This window comes from Heptranchias perlo, chromosome 22 (assembly GCF_035084215.1).
Source record: "Heptranchias perlo isolate sHepPer1 chromosome 22, sHepPer1.hap1, whole genome shotgun sequence".
Taxonomy (NCBI): domain Eukaryota; kingdom Metazoa; phylum Chordata; class Chondrichthyes; order Hexanchiformes; family Hexanchidae; genus Heptranchias; species Heptranchias perlo.
In genome coordinates, this window is record NC_090346.1 from 12,996,136 (window position 1) to 13,018,453 (window position 22,318).

General features: G+C 47.8%; 2 protein-coding genes and 1 long non-coding RNA gene across 3 annotated transcripts in view; 2 read left to right on the forward strand and 1 right to left on the reverse strand.

The window, feature by feature from the left end:
- The window catches only part of LOC137340484 (uncharacterized), a 41,730-nt gene extending 35,178 nt beyond the window's left edge, over positions 1 to 6,552 (forward strand). The window contains exon 3 of the long non-coding RNA XR_010966818.1: positions 6,482 to 6,552. This is a non-coding gene — a long non-coding RNA (uncharacterized lncRNA). The remainder of the gene's footprint in view (positions 1 to 6,481) is intronic.
- A 681-nt stretch (positions 6,553 to 7,233) lies between these two features.
- mettl4 (methyltransferase 4, N6-adenosine) lies at positions 7,234 to 8,767 on the forward strand. Its single transcript, XM_068002940.1, has one exon. The coding sequence runs from the start codon at positions 7,289 to 7,291 to the stop codon at positions 8,585 to 8,587; it is 1,299 nt and encodes a 432-aa protein (XP_067859041.1). The 5' UTR covers positions 7,234 to 7,288; the 3' UTR covers positions 8,588 to 8,767.
- A 6,099-nt stretch (positions 8,768 to 14,866) lies between these two features.
- tmem184a (transmembrane protein 184a) overlaps positions 14,867 to 22,318 on the reverse strand; it is a 38,618-nt gene continuing 31,166 nt past the window's right edge. Inside the window, exons 8-9 of the mRNA XM_068002942.1 lie at positions 22,088 to 22,285; positions 14,867 to 15,587 (exon numbers count right to left, since the gene is read on the reverse strand). Coding sequence (XP_067859043.1) covers positions 15,343 to 15,587; positions 22,088 to 22,285 — 443 coding nt within the window. The 3' untranslated portion in view covers positions 14,867 to 15,342. The remainder of the gene's footprint in view (positions 15,588 to 22,087; positions 22,286 to 22,318) is intronic.

The window sequence follows — 22,318 nt, forward strand, 5'->3', positions numbered from 1 at the left end:
CACGCTACACGTAACCCCACCAGCGAATAAAGGTTATCTGTTTTTAATACAACGGGTCATTCTCTGTCTTTCTCTTCCTTTCGGATGTTTCTCCCTCTCTCTCTCTCTGTCTTGTGTTCTGGCCGTTTGTGTATTCGGTGGTCCTGAAGGTAACACCTCTCTGTATGAACACTTTGATTGCCTTGACAACGGGCAGTTGGAAAGATTATCTGTAATCACCAGGTATTGTTCTCTGACTATAAATGCGAAACGTTCAAGGAGTCCCACTCACTCACCTGACGAAGGAGGTAATCTCCGAAAGCTTGTGATTTTCAAATAAAATTGTTGGACTATAACCCGGTGTTGTAAGATTCTTTACATTTGTCAACCCCAGTCCATCACTGGCATCTCCACATCATTGCTGGATCAGTACCAGCAGATGATTCATCGGAGGGCACTGGGAACTGGGTTGAGACCGTCCTGGCTCTTTACACTTTGGACTCTTAACAGGGCCTGTTAAGAAAAGCACCGACTGTTATCCTACCTTTCCTGGGTAAATTTAAAGAGCAGATTTCCCAGAATAAGAAACGGTATAAACCTGCCCATCGCTCGCTGACCTACATTGGCTCCTGGTCCTGCAACACCTCAATTTTAAAATTCTCATCCTTGTTTTCAAATCCCTTCATGGCCTTGCCCCTCCCTATCTCTGTAACCTCCTCCAACCCTTCAACCCTCCGAGATCTCTGCGCTCCTCCAATTCTGGCCTCTTGTGCATCCCCGATTTTCATCGCCCCACCATTGGCGGCCGTGCCCTCAGCTGCCTCGGCCCTAAGCTCTGGAATTCCCTCCCTAAACCTCTCTGTCTCTCTACCTCTCTCTCCTCGTATAAGACCTATCTCCCTGACCAAGCTTTTTGGTCACCTGTCCTAATATCTCCTTATGTGGCTCGGTGTCAAATTTTGTTTGATAATCGCTCCTGTGAAGCGCCTTGAGACGTTTTACTACTTTAAAGATGCTCTATAAATGCAAGTTGTTGTTGCGCAGGCTCCCTCTTCATCACATCTACATCTGATAACAGGGGTGTTGTAAACGTCACAGAGCACAACGAACAATCGCAGCCGCAGACTATATTGGACCAACGTTACAAATAAACAAGATGGAGCCACTGTGGAACTTTTTCACCCAAAGGATAACAGGGTTGTGAAACCAGCTAACAGGAGAGGCTAGAGATATGGACAATATAACTGGGTTCAAGAGTCAATTGGAAGTGTTTCTGGGGATAGGAGTTGAGGTACATGGTGCGAAGGTTTTTAAGATTTAGCAAAAAGGGTCAGGCCTAGTGACTGTCCCTAGAAATGCCCACGTCTTGGTCAGACACTTGTCATTTAATGAGATTAAGTGGCACCATATTTATTGGACCACGGCACTGCACCTGTAAAAACAAAAATAAGGAAGCAGAGGCCCAGATTTTGCTGTGAAAATAACGGGGAGGTTAACTGCACTCACCGTTATTTACGTGTAAATCAGATAGCAACTTCCGGCGAGTGGAGACGTGCAGTGAGTTTAAAAGTTATGGCGTACAGCTCACCTGATGCCTCTGAGTAGCTGAGACATACGGAGCAAGAAGATCCCAGATTCGACCCCAGGTCTGTGCTGGGTTAGTCAGTCTCAGCCAGAGTGCTGGTGATAGGGGGCGATTAGTGGGCCTGGTTTGGGGAGGAGGGCAAAATCAGACAGGATTCTCGCTCCTGGTCGCTTTCCACAGATTCCTCCTGGGAGTGTGTGCGGAAGTTGGGTGAAAACAGGACCAGGTTCACCTGTGATTTCTCCCCCAACTCCTCCCTCACTGTGGTTGGACGATTTGCTGACAAGGGGTTTGGAGTACAAGAGTAAGGAAGTCTTGCTACAATTGCACAGGGCTTTGGTGAGACCTCACCTGCAATACTGCATACAGTTTTGGTCTCCTTATCTAAGGACATACTTGCCTTAGAGGCGGTGCAATGAAGGTTCACTAGATTGATTCCTGGGATGAGAGGGTTGTCCTTTGAGGAGCGATTGAGTAGAATGGGCCTATACTCTGGAGTTTAGAAGAATGGGAGGTGATCTCATTGGAACATATCAGATTCTGAGGGGGCTTGACAGGGTAGATGCTGAGAGGTTGTTTCCCCTGGCTGGGGAGTCTAGAACTAGGGGACATGGACTCAGGATAAGGGGTTGGACATTTATGACTGAGATGAGGAGGAATTTCTTCACTCAGGGGATTGTGAATCTTTGGAATTCTCTACCCCAGAGGGCTGTGGATGCTCAGTCGTTGAGTATATTCAAGGCTGAGATCGATAGATTTTTGGACTCTAGAGGAATCAAGGGCTATGGGGATTGGGCGGGAAAGTGGAGTTGAGGTCAAAGATCAGCCATGATCTGATTGAATGGTGGAGCAGGCTCGAGGGGCTGTATGGCCTACTCCTGCTCCTATTTCTTATGTTCTTATGTTCATGTCAGGGCTCACAGGTGATATGAGTAAAAGCCATTCAGGCGAATCATACTGCGCAGGAGGCCATTCAGCCCATCGTGCCTGTGCCGGCTCTTTGAAAGAGCTGTCCAATTAGTCCCACTCTTCCCTGCACTTTCCCCTTGGTCCTGCAAATTTCTCCTTTTCCAGTATTTATCCAATATCCTTTTGAAAGTTACTATTGAATCTGCTTCCTCCAGCTTTTCAGGCAGTGCATTCCAGATCATAACAACTTGCTGCATAAAATAAGTTCTCCTCATCTCCCCCTCTGCTTCTTTTGCCAATTACTTTAAATCTATCCCCTCTAGTTACCGACCCTCCTGCCAGTGGAGACTGTTTCTCCTTATTTACTCTATCAAAACCCCTGATGATGTACCTTGTGCTGCTAAAACATACGGCAGCCTTCAGGAGAGGAGGGGATAGGAGAAACATTAGCAGAGGGAGGAACCAGCACCAATAATTTAATATTATAAATGTATCCACGCTCTGTGCTGGAGTGTTGCAATTCCTCTCTGTGACCCAATGGAAGAGCTCACTGAATTTCCGATGGCTCAGTAGCACCACTACCAGGAAGGTGATGGTACTACAAGCCATGTGTCAATTATTCGTGATAAATTTTTATGTGTGCCAATTTTCACCCCTTTCATTGACTCCTCCTCAGGGAGGAGTGTATATTTTCACACCCTGCACGAGTGGCCGTAACTGGTGTGTGAGCCTCAACAGGGTGTACCAGTGGACTATTTGACTGCAGGAGGCATCACAAGCTAGCCTGAACCCGTCAAGTGAGTTTTATTATCCGAAGCTTAACCTGACTACAGGGTAAGTTAGGACCCTTGGTCAGGTTGTGGAAAGCTCCATGTGTCTGCAATGTTTACAGTAAACAGGTTTTTTTTTAAACCTTTTCACCCTCCTCTTCTGAAGGTGGTGAGTGACTCTTGCTTGAACCCATGACTTTCTGACTCAGAGGCACAAGTGCTACCCACCGAGCCATGGCTGACACTTTTGCAAGCATTTTGGTAGCTCTCACAAGTGACCAAGCTGGTTATTCGACCATGGTGTGCAGTCACGCCCGACTTTGCCCTTGCCTGATGTCCGTGAGCACCCACTATCCAGCAGGGGCCTTTGGATGGTGATCAGGGGCAGTAAGTCTGGCTGACTATTCCTCTCACTAGCCCAGAGGGTTGGGAGGGGGGGGGGGGGGGGGCGGGAGATGTGCCCATTCCATCCCCACTCCCTCAGCAGAGGTCAGGTAACTCAGCACTGGACCGGGTGTTGAATCTGGGATCCCCTGGGGTATTTTTCTATATTAATGCAAGTTGCTGTCGTTGTCCCTAACCTGTAAAATCATAGAATTGTACAGCACAGAAGGAGGCCATTCAGCCCATCGTGCCTGTGCCGGCTCTTTGAAAGAGCTATCCAATTAGTCCCACTTCCCTGCCCTTTCCCCATAGCCCTGCAAATTTTTCCTTTTCAAGTATTTATCCAATTCCCTTTTGAAAGTTACTATTGAATCTGCTTCCACCGCCCTTTCAGGCAGTGCATTCCAGATCATAACAACTCGCTGCGTGAAAACGATAAGTGTAGGGCTCAGTTACTCAATGGACAATATTTTGAACCAACTATGATCACAAGATACCTTAACAGTGTAACATTCAGGCCTTTGACACACCTGTGCCAGTCTGTCAAAAAGCCATCTGAGTATTCTCTCGCCTTTGTCCCTGAGCTGGTTAAACACTCTGATTGGAGGAGCTATCTGGATCAGCTAATGATACAACTTCCTCTTCCTGATGCAACTTCCTGTCATGAGCTGTGCTGTTTGTCACCTTTCATCTGGAGTCTGTGTCTTTGTTCATTTTAACGGTTGAGATTTGTGACCAATTAGTTTCCAAGTTTCTCAGCGGAGAACCAAAAGGAGGAGCCCTGGGAAAACTTCCGGTACAGAATCATTTCATGGAGACTGCTGTAGTGAAGTGAGTGTCTCTCTCCTTCGCCCTACACTCTAGAAAAGGATAAACAGTTACGTTTTGCTTAGCTTCACTAGAGGGATTATCCAAGTCTAATTTTCCATCCTTTAACCCAAGACGTGTCTGCTTTTGCTGGCGGATGTTAAAACCTCTAGGTAGGAACATAGGGGCAGAAGGAGACCATTCAGCCCCATGAACCTGTTCCGCCATTCAGTTAGATCATGGCTGATCTGTATCTTAACTCCATCTACCCACCTTGCTTCCGTAACTCTTAATACCCTTACCTAACAAAAATCTATCAATCTGGGTGGGAGGGTGCGGGATGTGTCTGTGCGGGGTGGGGGTGGGATGTGTGGGGAGGGTGTGTGTGTGTGTGTGTGTGTGGGGGGGGGGGGTATGTGTGGGATGGAGTGTGTGTGGGATGGAGGAGGTGTTGGGGGGCTACGGGAATTAGTTTCAGTGCCCTATTTCGAAGAAGAGCTGGGGAGTTCTCCCCGGTGTCCTGGGCCAATATTTATCTCTCAACCAACATCACTATAAACAGATTATCTGGTCATTTATCTCATTGCTGTTTGTGGGATCTTGCTGTGCGCAAATTAGCTGCTGCATTTCCTACATTACAACAGTACTTCAAACGTACTTCACTGGCTGTAAAAGCACTTTGGGATGTCCTGAGGTTGTGAAAGGCGCTATATAAATGCAAGTCTTTTTTTCAAGTAACTGCAGTCAGATCCAAGTGTTTTAAAAAAAAGTTTTAATTCAAATTAACATTCACAGTTTCATAACATTTCAACAAAAGAAAAATTAAAAACCAAGATCTTTACACATACTCAGAAGAACATTTCCATTTATTTATAAAACTATTCCCACTACCACACACACACAGACACACACAGTACATTTGGAATTTGAATCCTTTCACTGGTGAAGTGCCCAATGTCAGATCTGACCGCTTTTATGGAATCATTGTAAAGCAAAAATAAAATGCACAAAAGTGGGTTAGACACTGAACTGGAAGAGGTTTGTTGCTACAGGGGCATGACTTCACCATGGATTGCCTGGCTGATTCCCACTCCCCCAACGTTAGAACCGCACTGGAAACTTAGCCTTGGCGTTGCCTACGGTCAGCTGATGAATACAAGTTTTTTTTATATATATATATATATATAAACAAGATGGCAACGGAGTTCAGAGAGACTCCGGAAACACAATCTGCACAGCCACCTAGTGGCCACAGCCTGCAATTACACCGTGACCGTTGACATAGCAAAATTGAACAGGAAATGTTGACAGAATTGCATGTCCAAAAATCATGACAATAGCAAGTAAGGTTTGAAGTTATTCACTCACTAAAGGAGAGGTTCCCTGTTGGAAAAGTAAGTGCAATCCCCCAATAACTTAGTGGGGCAGTGGTAGTGAGCAGGAAGGCCCAAGATTTGATCCTCCATTTGTGCTGTGTTCGAAGCGCGAGAGGTGGTACTTTGGACCTCAGTGCCTCTGGGATAGGCGGGAGGGGGGGGATCAGCCAGGGTTCCCAGGCCTGATCACTATCTAGCGATCTCTGCTAGAAATAGGTGTCAGATGCCGGTGAGACAGCCCGACAGTACTTTGGGGTCAAGCCTAGCCTGGCCTGTGAATGTCCATGTGGAGGGTGCCCAGCACTGGGAGAACTCTACGCCAGTAAGGAGCGTGAACGGCCAGTAGTGCTATTAAAGAGCAGAGCCCATCGAGTGGAGGGAGGATCCTGGTGCTGGGTGATTCACATTGTCACTGTCTCTCCAATGATGTCTCAAAGCACCGACAGATCCGCTGTAGCAGGCTCGATGCAGAATGGAGAATATACATCCCAGTGATAATGACTTGTACCCAAGGCACTAGCCTCAAGTGGCCTTTGAATATTTATGGCTCCTTTTTAAAGAAAAATTGTATTTCCATTCCTCAGTAATGAAGCTCATATTTGCTCACTACACAATCGTAGCATTGCAAAAAAAACTCAAATCATTTTTTTATTTATGGTTTAAATCCGCAGATTTCCCTCATTTCCACCTGGCTTTCTGAAGATTCTGGTTCCGTTACCACAACTGTGCTGAGGGGTGGGGGGGGGGGGGGGGGGGAAGGCCAAGGCCAAGGCCAAGGCCAAGTTAGAGGGGGGGGGGGGAAGGGGAAGGCCAAGGCCAAGTTAGAGGGGGGGGGGAAGGGGAAGGCCAAGGCCAAGTTAGAGGGGGGGAAGGGGAAGGCCAAGTTAGAGGGGGGGGGGGGGAGAAGGGGAAGGCCAAGTTAGGGGGGGGGGAAGGGGAAGGCCAAGGCCAAGTTAGGGGGGGGAATGGGAAGGCCAAGTTAGAGGGGGGGGGGGTGAAGGGGAAGGCCAAGGCCAAGTTAGGGGGGGGAATGGGAAGGCCAAGTTAGAGGGGGGGGGGGGGAAGGGGAAGGCCAAGTTAGGGGGGGGAATGGGAAGGCCAAGTTAGAGGGGGGGGGGGTGAAGGGGAAGGCCAAGTTAGAAGGGGGGGGGGGGAAAGGGGAAGGCCAAGTTAGAGGAGGGGGGGGGGGGAGGGGAAGGCCAAGTTAGAGGAGGGGGGGGGGAAGGGGAAGGCCAAGTTAGAGGGGGGGAGCGAAGGGGAAGGCCAAGTTAGAGGGGGGGGCGAAGGGGAAGGCCAAGTTAGAGGGGGGGGCAAAGGGGAAGGCCAAGTTAGAGGGGGATAAGCGCAAGTTAGTGGGGAGAGGGGGTAAGGGCAAGTTAGCGGGGAGGGGGCAGGGCAAGGCAAGTTAGCCGGGGGGGGTGGGGGGGGGGGGTGTGTCTTAGACCAGCTCGACACTCTTGCTCTGAGCATAGGGAGCAATGTCTGTGGTCAGGACAGATCCTGTGGGATGGTTACTGGATCATCTGGTCTACATCAACCAGTCATACAGATGCTGCCACCACAGTCCGACAGACACTCGGTGCCGCAGGTACGTTTTTAGGGCAGAATATTTCGATATTGTGAAGCCCCACATTGCCGACTCTGCGATTTCAGCAGTTCAGGAGTTGGATGGCGAAGACTTGAGACCGAAAGGCAGAAAGCGGAAGAGAAAGGGTCACGAACCGAATCAGGGAGAGACGGAGGCGCAGGAGTACCATGAGAAGGTTAGCCTGGCCATTCGGGATGGCACCAGAAAGCTGGTGGAATGTACCAGCGCAGGGGCCGAGCGTGCTGGTGCGGGGGCCGAGCGTGCCGGTGCGGGGGCATGGACCGGAGGCGACTGCGGTAAGAGGAGAATCGCAGAGGTAACTGCGGACTGCATGTTGGTGGAGCTGTGCACCATGGCGAAGCAGATGGTAGAGGAACAGCACCAGCCGGTGCAGGTGATAAACGAGGAGACAGAGGCCACGGCAGACTTGGACCTGTTAGCCCGCCTGACCGAGAATGGCACAGACTGCGCCAGGACGGTGACACTGATGGGACAGAGGTACCTGCTCCCACCGCGCTCCAGCTTCCTCCTGTCAGACATCTCCTGCATCGAGCCCCTCTTGGGCTACAAAAAGTACGACGTGATCACTTTGGACCCGCCCTGGGAGAACAAGTCGGTCAAGAGGAGCAATGGCTACAGCCACCTCTTCCCCTGGCAGATCCAACAGATCCCGGTGCCGGCGCTCTCTGCTCCGGGCTGCCTGGTGGTGAGCTGGGTCACCAATCGGCAAAAGCACCTGCGCTTCGTCAAAGAGGAGCTGTACCCTCGCTGGTGGGTGGAGGTGGTGGCCGAGTGGCACTGGGTGAAGGTAACCCGGCGAGGAGAGTTCGTGGTCCCCCTGGACTCCGCCCACAAGAAGCCCTACGAGATTCTGGTACTGGGCAGGTACAAAGGAAGCCCGGAAAGGCAGGATGGAGAACCCGTTGCCGAAAGAGTCACCGTCCCCGACTCCAAGCTGATTGTTAGCGTTCCCTGCGCCCTTCACTCTCACAAGCCGCCGCTGGGCGAGGTGCTGAAGGGATTCACCGGACCTCACCCCCAGTGCCTGGAACTGTTTGCCCGCAACCTGCAGCCGGGGTGGACCAGCTGGGGTAACGAGGTGCTCCGATTCCAGCACCTGGACTATTTCCGGGAGCTTGCCACACAGGAAGGAGGCAGCAGCTGTTGCTTACGGACATCCAACGCCTGATCCAATCGTTCCTCTCGTCAACTGCACCCCCGGCTCAATTGTGTTTCTAGGAATGAATTGGGCTGGTACTTCACACTTTGGGGGATAAAAGAGAAAAGGAATCTTCCCATCATCAGCTTGAGAGCCAATCGATTATTGTGCATTGACTTTTTTTTAAAAATAAAAAACAAGTTTTTTTTAGCCTTTGAGGGAGCAAGATTTCTATTTGAATTTTAACTTGTGCCAATAAGAACGAACTTGCATTTATATAGCGACTTTCTCAACCTCAGGATGTCCCAAAGCGCTTTACAGCCAATTAAGTATCTTTTGAAGTGTAGTTACTGTTGTAATGTAGGAAACGTGGCCGCTAATTATGCACAGCAAGATCCCACAAACAACAATGAGGTAATGACCAGATCATCTGTTTTTTGAGCGATGTTGGTTGAGGGATAAATATTGGGCAGGATACCAGGGAGAACTCCCCTGCTCTTCTTCAAAATAGTGCCATGGGATCTTTGACATTCACCTGAGGGCAGATGGGGCCTCAGTTTAACATCTTTTCCGAAAGACAGCACCTCCAACAGTGCAGCACTCCCTTGGGACTGCACTGGGATTGTCAGCCTAGGATTATGGGACTCAAGTCTCTGGAGTGGGACTCTGAACCCATGATCTTCTGACTCAGGTGAGAATGCTACCCACTGAGCCACAGACTAAAGATTTACTTCCATCCTTTGAATTTTTGCTCCTCCTTGCCTTTGATTTGCCCTTCTTGGCATGAGGAGCTTGAACTAGCACTACCACATAGCAGTTGCTTGGAATAAGAGGGTATTTCTGCAGAGGGGGTAGGGCAGGGCTGGTTTGCACTCCTGAGATGCAGCACATTGCTTTTTTTTTTATATTCGTTCACGGGATGTGGGCGTCGCTGGCAAGGCCGGCATTTATTGCCCATCCCTATTTGCCCTCGAGAAGGTGGTGGTGAGCCGCCTTCTTGAACCGCTGCAGTCCGTGTGGTGACGGTTCTCCCACAGTGCTGTTAGGAAGGGAGTTCCAGGATTTTGACCCAGCGACAATGAAGGAACGGCGATATTTTTCCAAGTCGGGATGGTGTGTGACTTGGAGGGGAACGTGCAGGTGGTGTTGTTCCCATGCGCCTGCTGCCCTTGTCCTTCTAGGTGGTAGAGGTCGCGGGTTTGGGAGGTGCTGTCGAAGAAGCCTTGGCGAGTTGCTGCAGTGCATCCTGTGGATGGTGCACACTGCAGCCACAGTGCGCCGGTGGTGAAGGGAGTGAATGTTTAGGGTGGTGGATGGGGTGCCAATCAAGCGGGCTGCTTTATCTTGGATGGTGTCGAGCTTCTTGAGTGTTGTTGGAGCTGCACTCATCCAGGCAAGTGGAGAGTATTCCATCACACTCCTGACTTGTGCCTTTTAGATGGTGGAAAGGCTTTGGGGAGTCAGGAGGTGAGTCACTCGCCGCAGAATACCCAGCCTCTGACCTGCTCTCGTAGCCACGGTATTTATATGGCTGGTCCAGTTAAGTTTCTGGTCAATGGTGACCCCCAGGATGTTGATGGTAGGGGATTCGGCGATGGTAATGCCGTTGAATGTCAAGGGGAGGTGGTTAGACTCTCTCTTGTTGGAGATGGTCATTGCCTGGCACTTATCTGGCGCGAATGTTACTTGCCACTTATGAGCCCAAGCCTGGATGTTGTCCAGGTCTTGCTGCATGCAGGCTCGGACTGCTTCATTATTTGAGGGGTTGCGAATGGAACTGAACACTGTGCAGTCATCAGCAAACATCCCCATTTCTGACCTTATGATGGAGGGAAGGTCATTGATGAAGCAGCTGAAGATGGTTGGGCCTAGGACACTGCCCTGAGGAACTCCTGCAGCAATGCCCTGGGGCTGAGATGATTGGCCTCCAACAACCACTACCATCTTCCTTTGTGCTAGATATGACTCCAGCCACTGGAGAGTTTTCCCCCTGATTCCCATTGACTTCAATTTTACTAGGGCTCCTTGGTGCCACACTCGGTCAAATGCTGCCTTGATGTCAAGGGCAGTCACTCTCACCTCACCTCTGGAATTCAGCTCTTTTGTCCATGTTTGGACCAAGGCTGTAATGAGGTCTGGAGCCGAGTGGTCCTGGCGGAACCCAAACTGAGCATCGGTGAGCAGGTTATTGGTGAGTAAGTGCCGCTTGATAGCACTGTCGACGACACCTTCCATCACTTTGCTGATGATTGAGAGTAGACTGATGGGGCGGTAATTGGCCGGATTGGATTTGTCCTGTAATCCCTCTGTAATCCTTGACTGGTGACTTGAGGAAAATCATCTGAAACCCCACCAGACTCAAACCACCGATTTAGCGATTGGGAGGAAAGTACAAAATTGCTTGTGTAACTGGATTCTATGTCGTAAATGTTAATTAACAAATTACATTTTTGCAAATAGCTACATCCCTGCTGAGCAATCACATGATAAAATAAGTGCAAAGTAAGATTAGTATCTATTAATGAACTGCGTTAGGGTTAACCCAAACTCCAACTTCACTCTACTCTGACAGTAACCGCATTGTCCAATTGGAACGATGGAAATGTCCCAGAACAGGGCAAGAAATGGAGGGAGAAAAAATAAGATCCAGCGTCCAGCTCCTTTGTAACAAAGATAGTCCTACAACTTAAGAGCAAGATGTGGGGTTCAGTACACGCATTCGTTGTTCCTCCCCATCCCCCATGGACATTTAATGCATTCGTGGTCAACTAAATTTTAACAACTACTCAATCCTTTAACCGGCTAGAGCTATGATATTCTACTTCCTCATTCCAATGGGCAATTTAAACTGCTTAGGGATCCTGAATCTGGTTCTGAACCTGGATCCATATCTGCTATTAAACAGATAATCCCTTCTTCTTGAAATGTTGGCAGAGTCAAACTGTTCAGTACACTAGAGGCTGTAATTTGTGACCAGGAGCCATCTTGTTGACAGCATTTGCCTTTATTTAAGTTTTTGAATTTGAGCGTAGTGTGGAACGAGCGTCTTCCATTCTGGACTCCCAGTATCAGCATCCAGCACGCCCAGTGTCAGGTACACAACGTGGCAAGTGCCCCCTGACATCTGAAGAGCATTCTTTGACCACACCAGTCATCCTGTGAGATTGCCAAAGAGGGCAGTTTTATGCTGGGGTCCCACGTCACATTATTGTGACTGTCCAAACTTATTCCACAGGCAGAAGGGATTTTCACCTCATCGGACTGGGCTAGATTTGAGCTCGGTCCTAGAGGTCAGCGTCTACGTTACTGCACCCTCCATATATTTGAAGGCATTTTCATTTTCATGCCCTTCCTTACCCACTTCATGCAACGAGAGGAGGGAGCCATAGGTGCAATGAGCCCCTAATGCCACCAGTCTGTGGGCCTGGTGAGGTGGGATGCCATTACTGTAAATGGCATTTCTCTCATTCAGCAGGGACACCTTAGTGGGAGGAGCCTGGGAGAGAAGAGCCAATTCTGAAAGAAGTTTGTAACAACTGACAGTTTGTTGTAACAAGAACATAAGAGAGAGGAGCAGGAGTAGGCCAATTGGCCCTTCGAGCCTGCTCCGCTATTCAACGAGATCATGGCTGATCTGATTTTTACCTCAACTCCACTTTCCTGCCCTTTCCCCATATCCTTTGACTCCCTTGCTGATCAAAAATTTGTCTAACTCAGCCTTAAATATATTCAATGACTCAGCCTCCACCGCTCTTTGGGGCAAAGAATTCCAAAGGTTCACAACCCTCAGAGAAGAAATTTCTCCTCATCTCTGCCTTAAACGGGCGACCCCTTATTCTGAGACTATGTCCCTAGTTCTAGATTCCCCTAGGAGGGGAAACATCCTCTCAGCATTTACCCTGTCAAGACCCTTCAGAATCTTATATGTTTCAATAAGATCTCCTTTCATTCTTCTAAACTCCAGTAGTATAGGCACAACCTGCTCAATTTTTCCTCATAAGGAAACCCTTCCATACCCAGAATCAACCTAGTGAACCTTCTCCGAACCGCCTCCAATGCAAGTACATCCTTCCTTAAATAAGGGGACCAAAACTCCACGCAGTACTGTAGGTGTGGTCTCACCAGCACCCTGTACAGTTGTAGCATGACTTCCTGCTTTTATACTCCATTCCCCTTGAAATAAAGGCCAATATTCCATTTGCCTTCCCAATTACCTGCTGCACCTGTATGCTAACTTTTTGTGTTTCATGTACAAGGACACCCAAATCCCTCTGTACCGCAGCATTCTGTAGTCTTTCTCCATTTATATATTTTGCTTTTTTATTCTTCCTACCAAAGTGGATGACTTCACATTTTCCCACATTATACTCCATCTGCCAAATTTTTGCCCACTCGCTTAACCTGTCAATATCCCTTTGCAGACACTTTGTGTCCTCTTAACAATTTACTTTTCCACCTATCAAATTTGGCTACAGTACACTCGCTTCCTTCATCCAAATCACTAATATAGATTGTAAATAGTTGAGGTCCCAGCACTGATCCCTGCGGCACCCCACTAGTTACAGATTGCCATCCTGAAAATGACCCTTTTATCCCAACTCTTTGTTTTCTGTTAGTTAGCCAATCCTCTATCCATGCTAATAAATTACTCCCAACATCATGAGCTCTTACCTTGTGCAGTAACCTTTTACGTGGCACGTTATCGAATGCTTTTTGGAAATCCAAATACACTACATCTACTGGTTCCCCTTTATCCACCCTGCTTGTTACTTCCTCAAAGAACTCTAATAAATTTGTCAAACACAAATTCCCCTTCATAAAAACATGTTGACTCTCATTGATTTTATTTTGAGTCTTTAAATGTCCTGCTACTACTTCCTTAATAATCAATTCTAGCATTTCCCCAATGACAGATGTTAGGCTAATTTGCGTATAGTTACAGCTTTCTGTCTCCCTCTTTTCTTGAATAGGGGCGTTACATTTACGGTTTTCCAATCCGCTGGGACCTTTCCAGAATCTAGTCAATTTTGGAAGATTACAACCAATGCATCCATTATCTCTGTAGCCACTTCTTTTAAGACCCTCGGATGCAAGCCATCAGGTCTAGGGGACTTGTCAGCCTTTAGACCCTTTAGTTTGCCTAATACTTTTTCCTCTAGTGATATTGTTTTTAGTTCCTCCCTCTGCTTTGCCCTTTGATCATCTACTATTATTGGTATGTTATTAGTGTTTTCTACCATGAAGACAGATACAAAATATCTGTTCAATGCCTATGCCGTTTCCTTGTTTCCCATTATTATTTCCCCAGTCTCATCCTCTAAGGGACCTATACTTACTTTAGCTACTCTCTTCTTTTTTATATACTTGTAAAAGCTCTGTCAGTTTTTAATATTTCTTGCTAGTTTACTCTCAGTCTATTTTCTCCCTCTATTATTTTATTGGTCCTCCTTTGCTGGTTTCTAAAATTTTCCCAGTCTCTGGGTTTACCACTAATCTTTGCCACATTGTATGCCTTTTCGTTTAACTTGATACCATCCTTAACTTCCTTAGTTAGCCACAGTTGGTACACCCTTCTCGTGGAGTCTTTCCTCCTTACTGGGATATATTTTTGATGAGAGTCATAAAATATCTTTTTAACTGTCTGCCACTGCTTAGCCACCATTATACCATCTAATCTGTTTTCCCAGTCCACTTTAGCCAACTCTGTCCTCATGCCATTGTAATTGCCCTTATTTAGGTTTAATACAGTAGTTTCAGATCCAAGATCCTCACTCTCAAACTGGATGTGAAATTCATATTATGATCACTAAGGGATCCTTTACTTTGAGGTCATTAATTAATCCTGCCTCATTACCCATTACCAGATCCAAAATGGCCTGTTCCCTGGTTGGTTCCCTGACGTATTGGTCTAAGAAACAGTCCTGAATACACTCTATGAACTCCTCCTCAGGGCTATTTTTGCCAATTTAATTTGTCCAATCTATATGAAAGTTAAAATCGCCCATGATTATTGCATTACCTTTTTTTAACAAGCCCCCATTATTTCTTGATTTATATTTTGCCCTAGAATGCAGCTTCTGTTAGGGGGCTTAAGTGATTTCTTATTCTTGCTATTTCTTACCTCCACCCAAATTGATTGGACATCTTGATCTTCTGATCCAAGATCATTTCTCACTATTATACCAATTTCATCCTTTATTAACAGAGCTACCCCACCAACTTTATCTTTCTTCCTATCCTTCCGAAATGTCAAAATTGACAGGAATCCTAGCCCCAGCTTTAAAAGCACCAGGTATTTAGAAGTCTTGGTCATAAAAAGCACGTTTATCCTCCATAGTGATTTTACACAGAGTCTGGAGATAAGCGGAGGAAAATTGAAACACTAGCAGATACATTTTCACAGAGTGTGGGAAAGTCTTTGGCTGGATGATACAGCAGTGGGCGTTCTGCGGAGCCAATCTATCTTTCCGTCTGCAAGTGTGTGTGTGTGTGTGTGTGTGTGTGTATCTGGGGTTAGGTGGGAGGCTGCTTCAGGTTTAATCAGTGAAATTCCAAGGCTTTGCCCCATTTCTGCATCCACACTCGGCTTTACTTTCAGAATTAGGAATCTGTTTCAAGTCAAAGCTGCTCGTGAAAAAAAACGAAGATGGCAGCCTGGTTCCCAGGAGAGGAGAAGGGGGCGGGCCGGATGGAATTCATCATCGCTGAACGGATGCCACGGTAACGTCAGCCCACTACTTCTCTCGGCCTTTCATTTTTTTTTTAAAAACAATTCCGCACAAAGTCTACAGCTCATCCTCCGAGCTGATAAGGATAATCTTCTCGCCGATCTTTCTCCGGCCTGAAATCCGGGTACGGGTGTGGGGCAAGACGTGCCCATTGTGCCTGGGAATCACCTCGTCCTTCGTCGACTGCTGCGCGTACTGTTGATATGCCGGTGAAAAGTTGTGGATTGCGTCCTGCACAATGTCATTGGGGTTCATGGTCTCCTTCAAGCCGCTGGATATGCTCTGCATGGGAGCCACATTACCTGCGGGCAACGGACGCAAGACCCAGTGAAGCAAGAACCACAGACACACACACATCAACCGTTACAGAAAGTGTCAGGCTTTCGTCCCCCCGCCCCAGTTCCTTCCAGGGTAGATACCAACCCAAACCACCCACAGCCCCTTACACAATTGTGAGCTATGCCCAATTACATAGAACGTACAGCACAGAAACAGGCCATTCGGCCTAACTGATCTATGCCGGTGTTTTTTTCCATTCGTTCATGGGATGTGGGTGTCGCTTGCGAGGCCGGCATTTATTGCCCATCCCTAATTGCCCTTGAGAAGGTGGTGGTGAGTCGCCTTCTTGAACCACTGCAGTCCGTGTGGTGACGGTTCTCCCACAGTGCTGTTAGGGAGTTCTAGGATTTTGATCCAGCTCCGATGAAGGAACGGTGATATATTTCCAAGTCGGGATGGTGTGTGACTTGGAGGGAAACGTGCAGGTGGTGTTGTTCCCATGTGCCTGCTGCCCTTGTCCTTCTAGGTGGTAGAGGTCGCGGGTTTGGGAGGTGCTGTCGAAGAAGCCTTGGCGAGTTGCTGCAGTGCATCCTGTGGATGGTACACACTGCAGCCACTGTGCGCCGGTGGTGAAGGGAGTGAATGTTTCAGGCGGTGGATGGGGTGCCAATCAAGCGGGCTGCTTTGTCCTGGATGGTGTCGAGCTTCTTGAGTGTTGTTGGAGCTGCACTCATCCAGGCAAGTGGAGAGTATTCCATCACACTCCTGACTTGTGCCTTGTAGATGGTGGAAAGGCTTTGGGGTGTCAGGAGGTGAGTCATTCGCCACTGAATACCCAGCCTCTGACCTGCTCTTGTAGCCATAGTATTTATATGGCTGGTCCAGTTAAGTTTCTGGTCAATGGTGACCCCCCAGGATGTTGATGGTGGGGGATTCGGCGACGGTAATGCCACTGAATGTCAAGGGGAGGTGGTTAGACTCTCTCTTGTTGGAGATGGTCATTGCCTGGCGCGAATGTTACTTGCCACTTATGAGCCCAAGCCTGGATGTTGTCCAGGTCTTGATGCATGCGGGCTCGGACTGCTTCATTATTTGAGGGGTTGCGAATAGCACTGAACACTGTGCAATCACCAGCGAACATCCCCATTTCTGACCTTATGATGGAGGGAAAGGTCGTTGATGAAGCAGCTGAAGATGGTTGGGCCTAGGACACTGCCCTGAGGAACTCCTGCAGCAATATCCTGGGGCTGAGATGATTGGCCTCCAACAACCACTATCATCTTCCGTTGTGCCAGGTATGACTCCAGCCACTGGAGATTTTTCCCTGATTCTCATTGACTTCAATTTTACTAGGGCTCCTTGGTGCCACACTCGGTCAAATGCTGCCTTGATGTCAAGGGCAGTCACTCTCACCTCACCTCTGGAATTCAGCTCTTTTGTCCATGTTTGGATCAAGGCTGTAATGAGGTCTGGAGCCGAGTGGTCCTGGCAGAACCCAAACAGAGCATCGGTGAGCAGGTTATTGGTGAGTAAGTGCCACTTGATAGCACTGTTGACGACACCTTCCATCACTTGTTGATGATTGAGAGTAGACTGATGGGGCAGTAATTGGCCGGATTGGATTTGTCTTGCTTTTTGTGGACAGGACATACCTGGGCAATTTTCCACATTGTCGGGTAGATGCCAGTGTTGCAGCTGAACTGGAACAGCTTGGCTAGTTCTGGAGCACAAGTCTTCAGCACTACAGCTGGGTTGTTGTCAGGGCCCATAGCCTTTGCTGTATCCAGAGCATTCAGCCGTTTCTTGATATCACGTGGAGTGAATCGAATTGTCTGAAGACTGGCTTCTGTGATGGTGGGGATATCGGGAGGCGGCCGAGATGGATCATCCACTCGGCACTTCTGGCTGAAGATGGTTGCAAATGCTTCAGCCTTGTCTTTTGCTGGACTCTGCCATCATTGTGGATGGGGATGTTTACAGAGCTGCCTCCCCCCGTTAGTTGTTTAATTGTCCACCACCATTCACGACTGGATGTGGCAGGACTGCAGAGCTTTGATCTGATCTGTTGGTTGTGGAATCGCTTAGCTCTGTCTATAGCATGTTGCTTCCGCTGTTTAGCACGCATGTAGTCCTGAGTTGTAACTTCACCAGGTTGGCACCTCATTTTTAGGTACGCCTGGTGCTGCTCCTGGCATGCTCTTCTACACTCCTCATTGAACCAGGGTTGATCCCCAGGCTTGTTGGTAATGGTAGAGTGAGGAATATGCCAGGCCATGAGGTTACAGATTGTGCTGGAATACAATTCTGCTGCTGCTGATAGCCCACAGCACCTAATGGATGCCCAGTTTTGAGCTGCTCGATCTGTTCTGAAACTATCCCATTTAGCACGGTGGTAATGCCACACAACATGTTGGATGGTGTCCTCAGTGCAAAGACGGGACTTCATCTCCACGAGGACTGTGCGGTGGTCACTCCTACCAATATGGTCATGGACAGATGCATTTGCGACAGGTAGATTGGTGAGGACGAGGTCAAGTAAGTTTTTCCCTCATGTTGGTTCGCTCACCACCTGCCGCAGGCTCAGTCTGGCAGCTATGTCCTTCAGGACTCGGCCAGTGGTGGTGCTACCGAGCCACTCTTGGTGATGGACATTGAAGTCCCCCACCCAGAGTACATTCTGTGCCCTTGCTACCCTCAGTGCTTCCTCGAAGTGGTGTTCAACATGGAGGAGGATTGATTCATCAGCCAAGGGAGGGCGGTAGGTGGTAATCAGCAGGAGGTTTCCTTGCCCATGTTTGACCTGATGCCATGAGATTTCATGGGGTCCAGAGTCAATGTTGAGGACTCCCAGGGCCACTCCCTCCTGACTGTATATCACTGTACTGCCACCTCTGGTGGGTCTGTCCTGCCAATGTCCCGGAATCTTCCATCACCATCCCTGGGACAGGACATACCCAGGGATGGTGATGGAAGATTCCGGGACATTGGCTGAAAGGTATGATTCTGTGAGTATGGCTATGTCAGGCTGTTGCTTGACTAGTCTTTGGGACAGCTCTCCCAAATTTTGGCACAAGTCCCCAAATGTTAGTGAGGAGGACTTTGCAGGGTCGATTGGGCTTGGTTTGCCTTCGTCGTGTCCCGTGCCTAGTGGTCTGATGCCGGGTGGTCCGTCCGGCTTTATTCTTATTATGACTTTTTTTAAGCGAGATTTTACAACTATGTTTATGCTCCACACGAGCCTCCTCCCTCCTTACTTCATCTAACCCTATCAGCATATCCTCTACTCCTTTCTCTCTAATGTACTTATCTAGCTTCCCCTTAAATGCATCTATGCTAGTCACCTCAACCACTCCTTGTGGTAGCGAGTTCCACATTCTAATCACTCTCTGGGTAAAGAAGTTTCTTCTGAATTCCTTTTTGGATTTATTAGTGACTACCTTACATTTATGACCCCTAGTTTTGGATTCCCCCTCAAAAGGAAACGTCTTCTCGAATTAGCTGGTCTCAGCTACTGCGATGGGACCACGCAATTGGATCAGTGTCTCTGTGCTCAAAACTGGGTATGAAGGAGAGAACTCTCAGACTCTCAACCACCAATTCTTATCCACCAGCCTCCGAGAAGTGCCAGTATAGTAGCCGGGGATAGGGTCAGCCTCATGCAAGGCTGGGATCACCACCAGTGAACAGCCTGCCATCACTAATTAATCTAATAAGGAATTCAGGAGAAACTTCTTTACTCAGAGTGGTAAAAACGTGGAACTCGCTACCACGCAGAGTAGTTGAGGCGACTAGTGTAGATGCATTTAAGGGGAAGCTGGATAAACACATGAGGGAGAAAGGAATAGGTTATGCTGTTGGGGTGAGATGAAGTAGGGAGGGAGGAGGTTCATGTGAAGCATAAAAACACCGGCATAGACCAGTTGGGCCGAACGGCCTGTTTCTGTGCTGTACATTCTATGTAATTCTCACTGTCAAGGCTCGTGCCGGAGGAATGGCCAGTTAAGTGAGGCAGCAAAGGCTGCTGTTAGCCAGGGAATCACTGCCTTCAGATCAGAAGGAAGATATTTGGAGAAAATTGAAGTGCATTCTTCAAGACAGTGAAGCTTGTGTTGTTTTTATATAAACGGTACTTACTAGCTACACATTCGCAAACTTAAACCAGCATTAATCACACATCAACAGCATGAAGCCCAGCGGCCGTTGGCCTCTGTCATCTCAGCCACTCCCAGCAAATGGAGGGATAAGAGGCGGGAGAGTCCATTCAGTCGGGAGGTACTGCAGGGTTAGCGTCTCAAGTCATTTGTGTTCCCGGATGTGAAAACACTTTTTTTTTTAAGTCTCTAGTCTCCCACTTTCCAAAAATAAAGACCAAAAAAAGACTTGAAAAGTCAGCACAGTCCTGAAAAAACAAAATCCTCACAGCCTTTGGGATATTCCCCTCCTCACATTCACACTGCGATCTGAGCAGGGCTTTTATCCACAGCGTGTACAAGACTCTTCCACGTAACTTATCCAGCTAGTCTTACCCTACCAAGGATAAGAGGAATGAATGAATGACAAACCAAAGTACTGTGTCCAATTCTGGGCACCATACTTTAGGAAGGATGTCAAGGGTTTGGAGAAGGTATAGAGCAGGTTTACCAGGGATGAGGGACTTCAGTTATGTGGAGAGATTGGAGAAGCTGGGAATGTTCTCCTTAGAGCAGAGAAGGTTAAGGTGAGACCTGATAGATTATGAAGGACTTTTGATAGAGGAAACAGTTTCTTCCTGTTTGCCCTAGCAAGTGGGTCAGTGACCAGGGGTCATAGATTTAAAATAATTGGCAAAATTTCACATAGAGGGTTGTTAAGATCTGGAACGTACTACCTGAAAGGGCAGTGGAAGCAGATTCCATAGGAACTTTCAAAAGGCAATTGGACGTGTACTTAAAGATGGACTAATTTGCAGGGCTATGGGAAAAAGCTGGGGTGTGGGAATAATTGAACAGCTCTTCCAAAGAGCTGGCACAGGCATGATGGGCCGAATGGCCTCCTTCTGTGCTGCAAGATTCTAAGGGTCTACTCTGTAAGCAACAATTCGGTGTCGTTTCTTAATCTTCTCCTCTATCAAAAGGCATGGACTCGGGATTGAGGAGTATGGTTCCCTGGGCACAGACTGGCAGCTCTTCGGTATTTTAGCCAAGTGCCCATTCTTCGAGAGGAGTCTGGACCGTGAAAGTTGGCAGGCTTTTCAACCTTGATGGGCATCAGAGCCAAGCTCAATATCATTCTCACCCGACATTCATTTATTTTTCTCTCTCAAAGAGAGAGAGAGACAGTAATCAGAAGAGGTAGGTTTTTCCGACTGCTCTGGCTCAGGGGAGCAGGGGTCAATTATAGTTAGGGAGAATGAGGAGAGGCAATATAAACTAAATGGTACAATTTTAAAGGGATGCAGGAACAGAGACACCTGGGGGTTTATGTACACAAATCTTTGACGGTGCAGGACAAGTTGAGAAGACAGTTATAAAAGCATATGGGATCCTTTGGCTTTATAAATATATGTAAACAATTTTACAACACCAAGTTATAGTCCAGCAATTTTATTTTAAATTCACAAGCTTTCGGAGGCTACCTCCTTCCTCAGGTGAACGATGTGAAAATGAAATCCACATCGTTCACCTGAGGAAGGAGGTAGCCTCCGAAAGCTTGTGAATTTAAAATAAAATTGCTGGACTATAACTTGGTGTTGTAAAATTGTTTACAATTTATAAATATAGGCAGAGTACAAAAGCAAGGAAATTATGCTAAACCTTTATAAAACACTGGTTAGGCCTCAGCTGGAGTATTGTGTTCAATTCTGGACACCACACTTTAGGAAGGATGTCAAGGCCTTAGAGAGGGTGCAGAGGAGATTTACTAGAATGGTACCACGGATGAGGGACTTCAGTTATGTGGAGAGATTGGAGAAGCTGGGGTTGTTCTCCTTACAACAGAGAAGGCTAAGAGATTTGATAGAGATGTTCAAAATCATGCATGGTTTTGATAGAGTAAATAAGGAGAAACTGTTTCTAGTGGCAGAAGGGTCGGTAACCAGAGGACACAGATTTAAGGTAATTGGCAAAAGAACCAGAGGCGGCATGAGGAAACATTTTTTTTTTAATGCAGTGAGTTGTTATGATCTGCAATGCACTGCCTGAAAGGGTGGTGGAAACAGATTCAATAAGGAATTGGATAAATATTTGAAGGGAAAAAATTTACAGGGCTACGGGGAAAGAGCAGGGGAGTGGGACTAATTGGATAGCTCTTTCAAAGAGCCAGCACGATGGGCCGAATGGGCTCCTCCTGTGCTGTACCAACTGTGATAGCAGCCAACTGCTGCCCCAAGCTGGGATCTGTTAACTAAATCTGGTGCCTTGAACAGAATCTGGTACATTCTACTCGGTACCCCTCCTTTAATCATTGAGGGGGGCTATGCAGGTAACTTTTGCGCTACACATTCCTTCAGCCAGGTGCTGGAGCAGAGTGCAGTGAGCGTTCCTACCTTGTGCAGTGTCGCGCTTTTCCCTGTACACCTGGAAAGGGAAGGCATAGCGGAGGGCAATGGCAGCGAATAACATCTCGATGCAGATGATGAAATTCTGGTAGCCCGCAGCCACTGTCCCCGCCCTGACTTCATGGCCATCAATAATCTGGACTTCTGGGATTACTCCACATTTCTCCAAGATCGCCAGCAGCATTCCTGAGGGAACGTTGAGCCAATCCACGTCAGCAA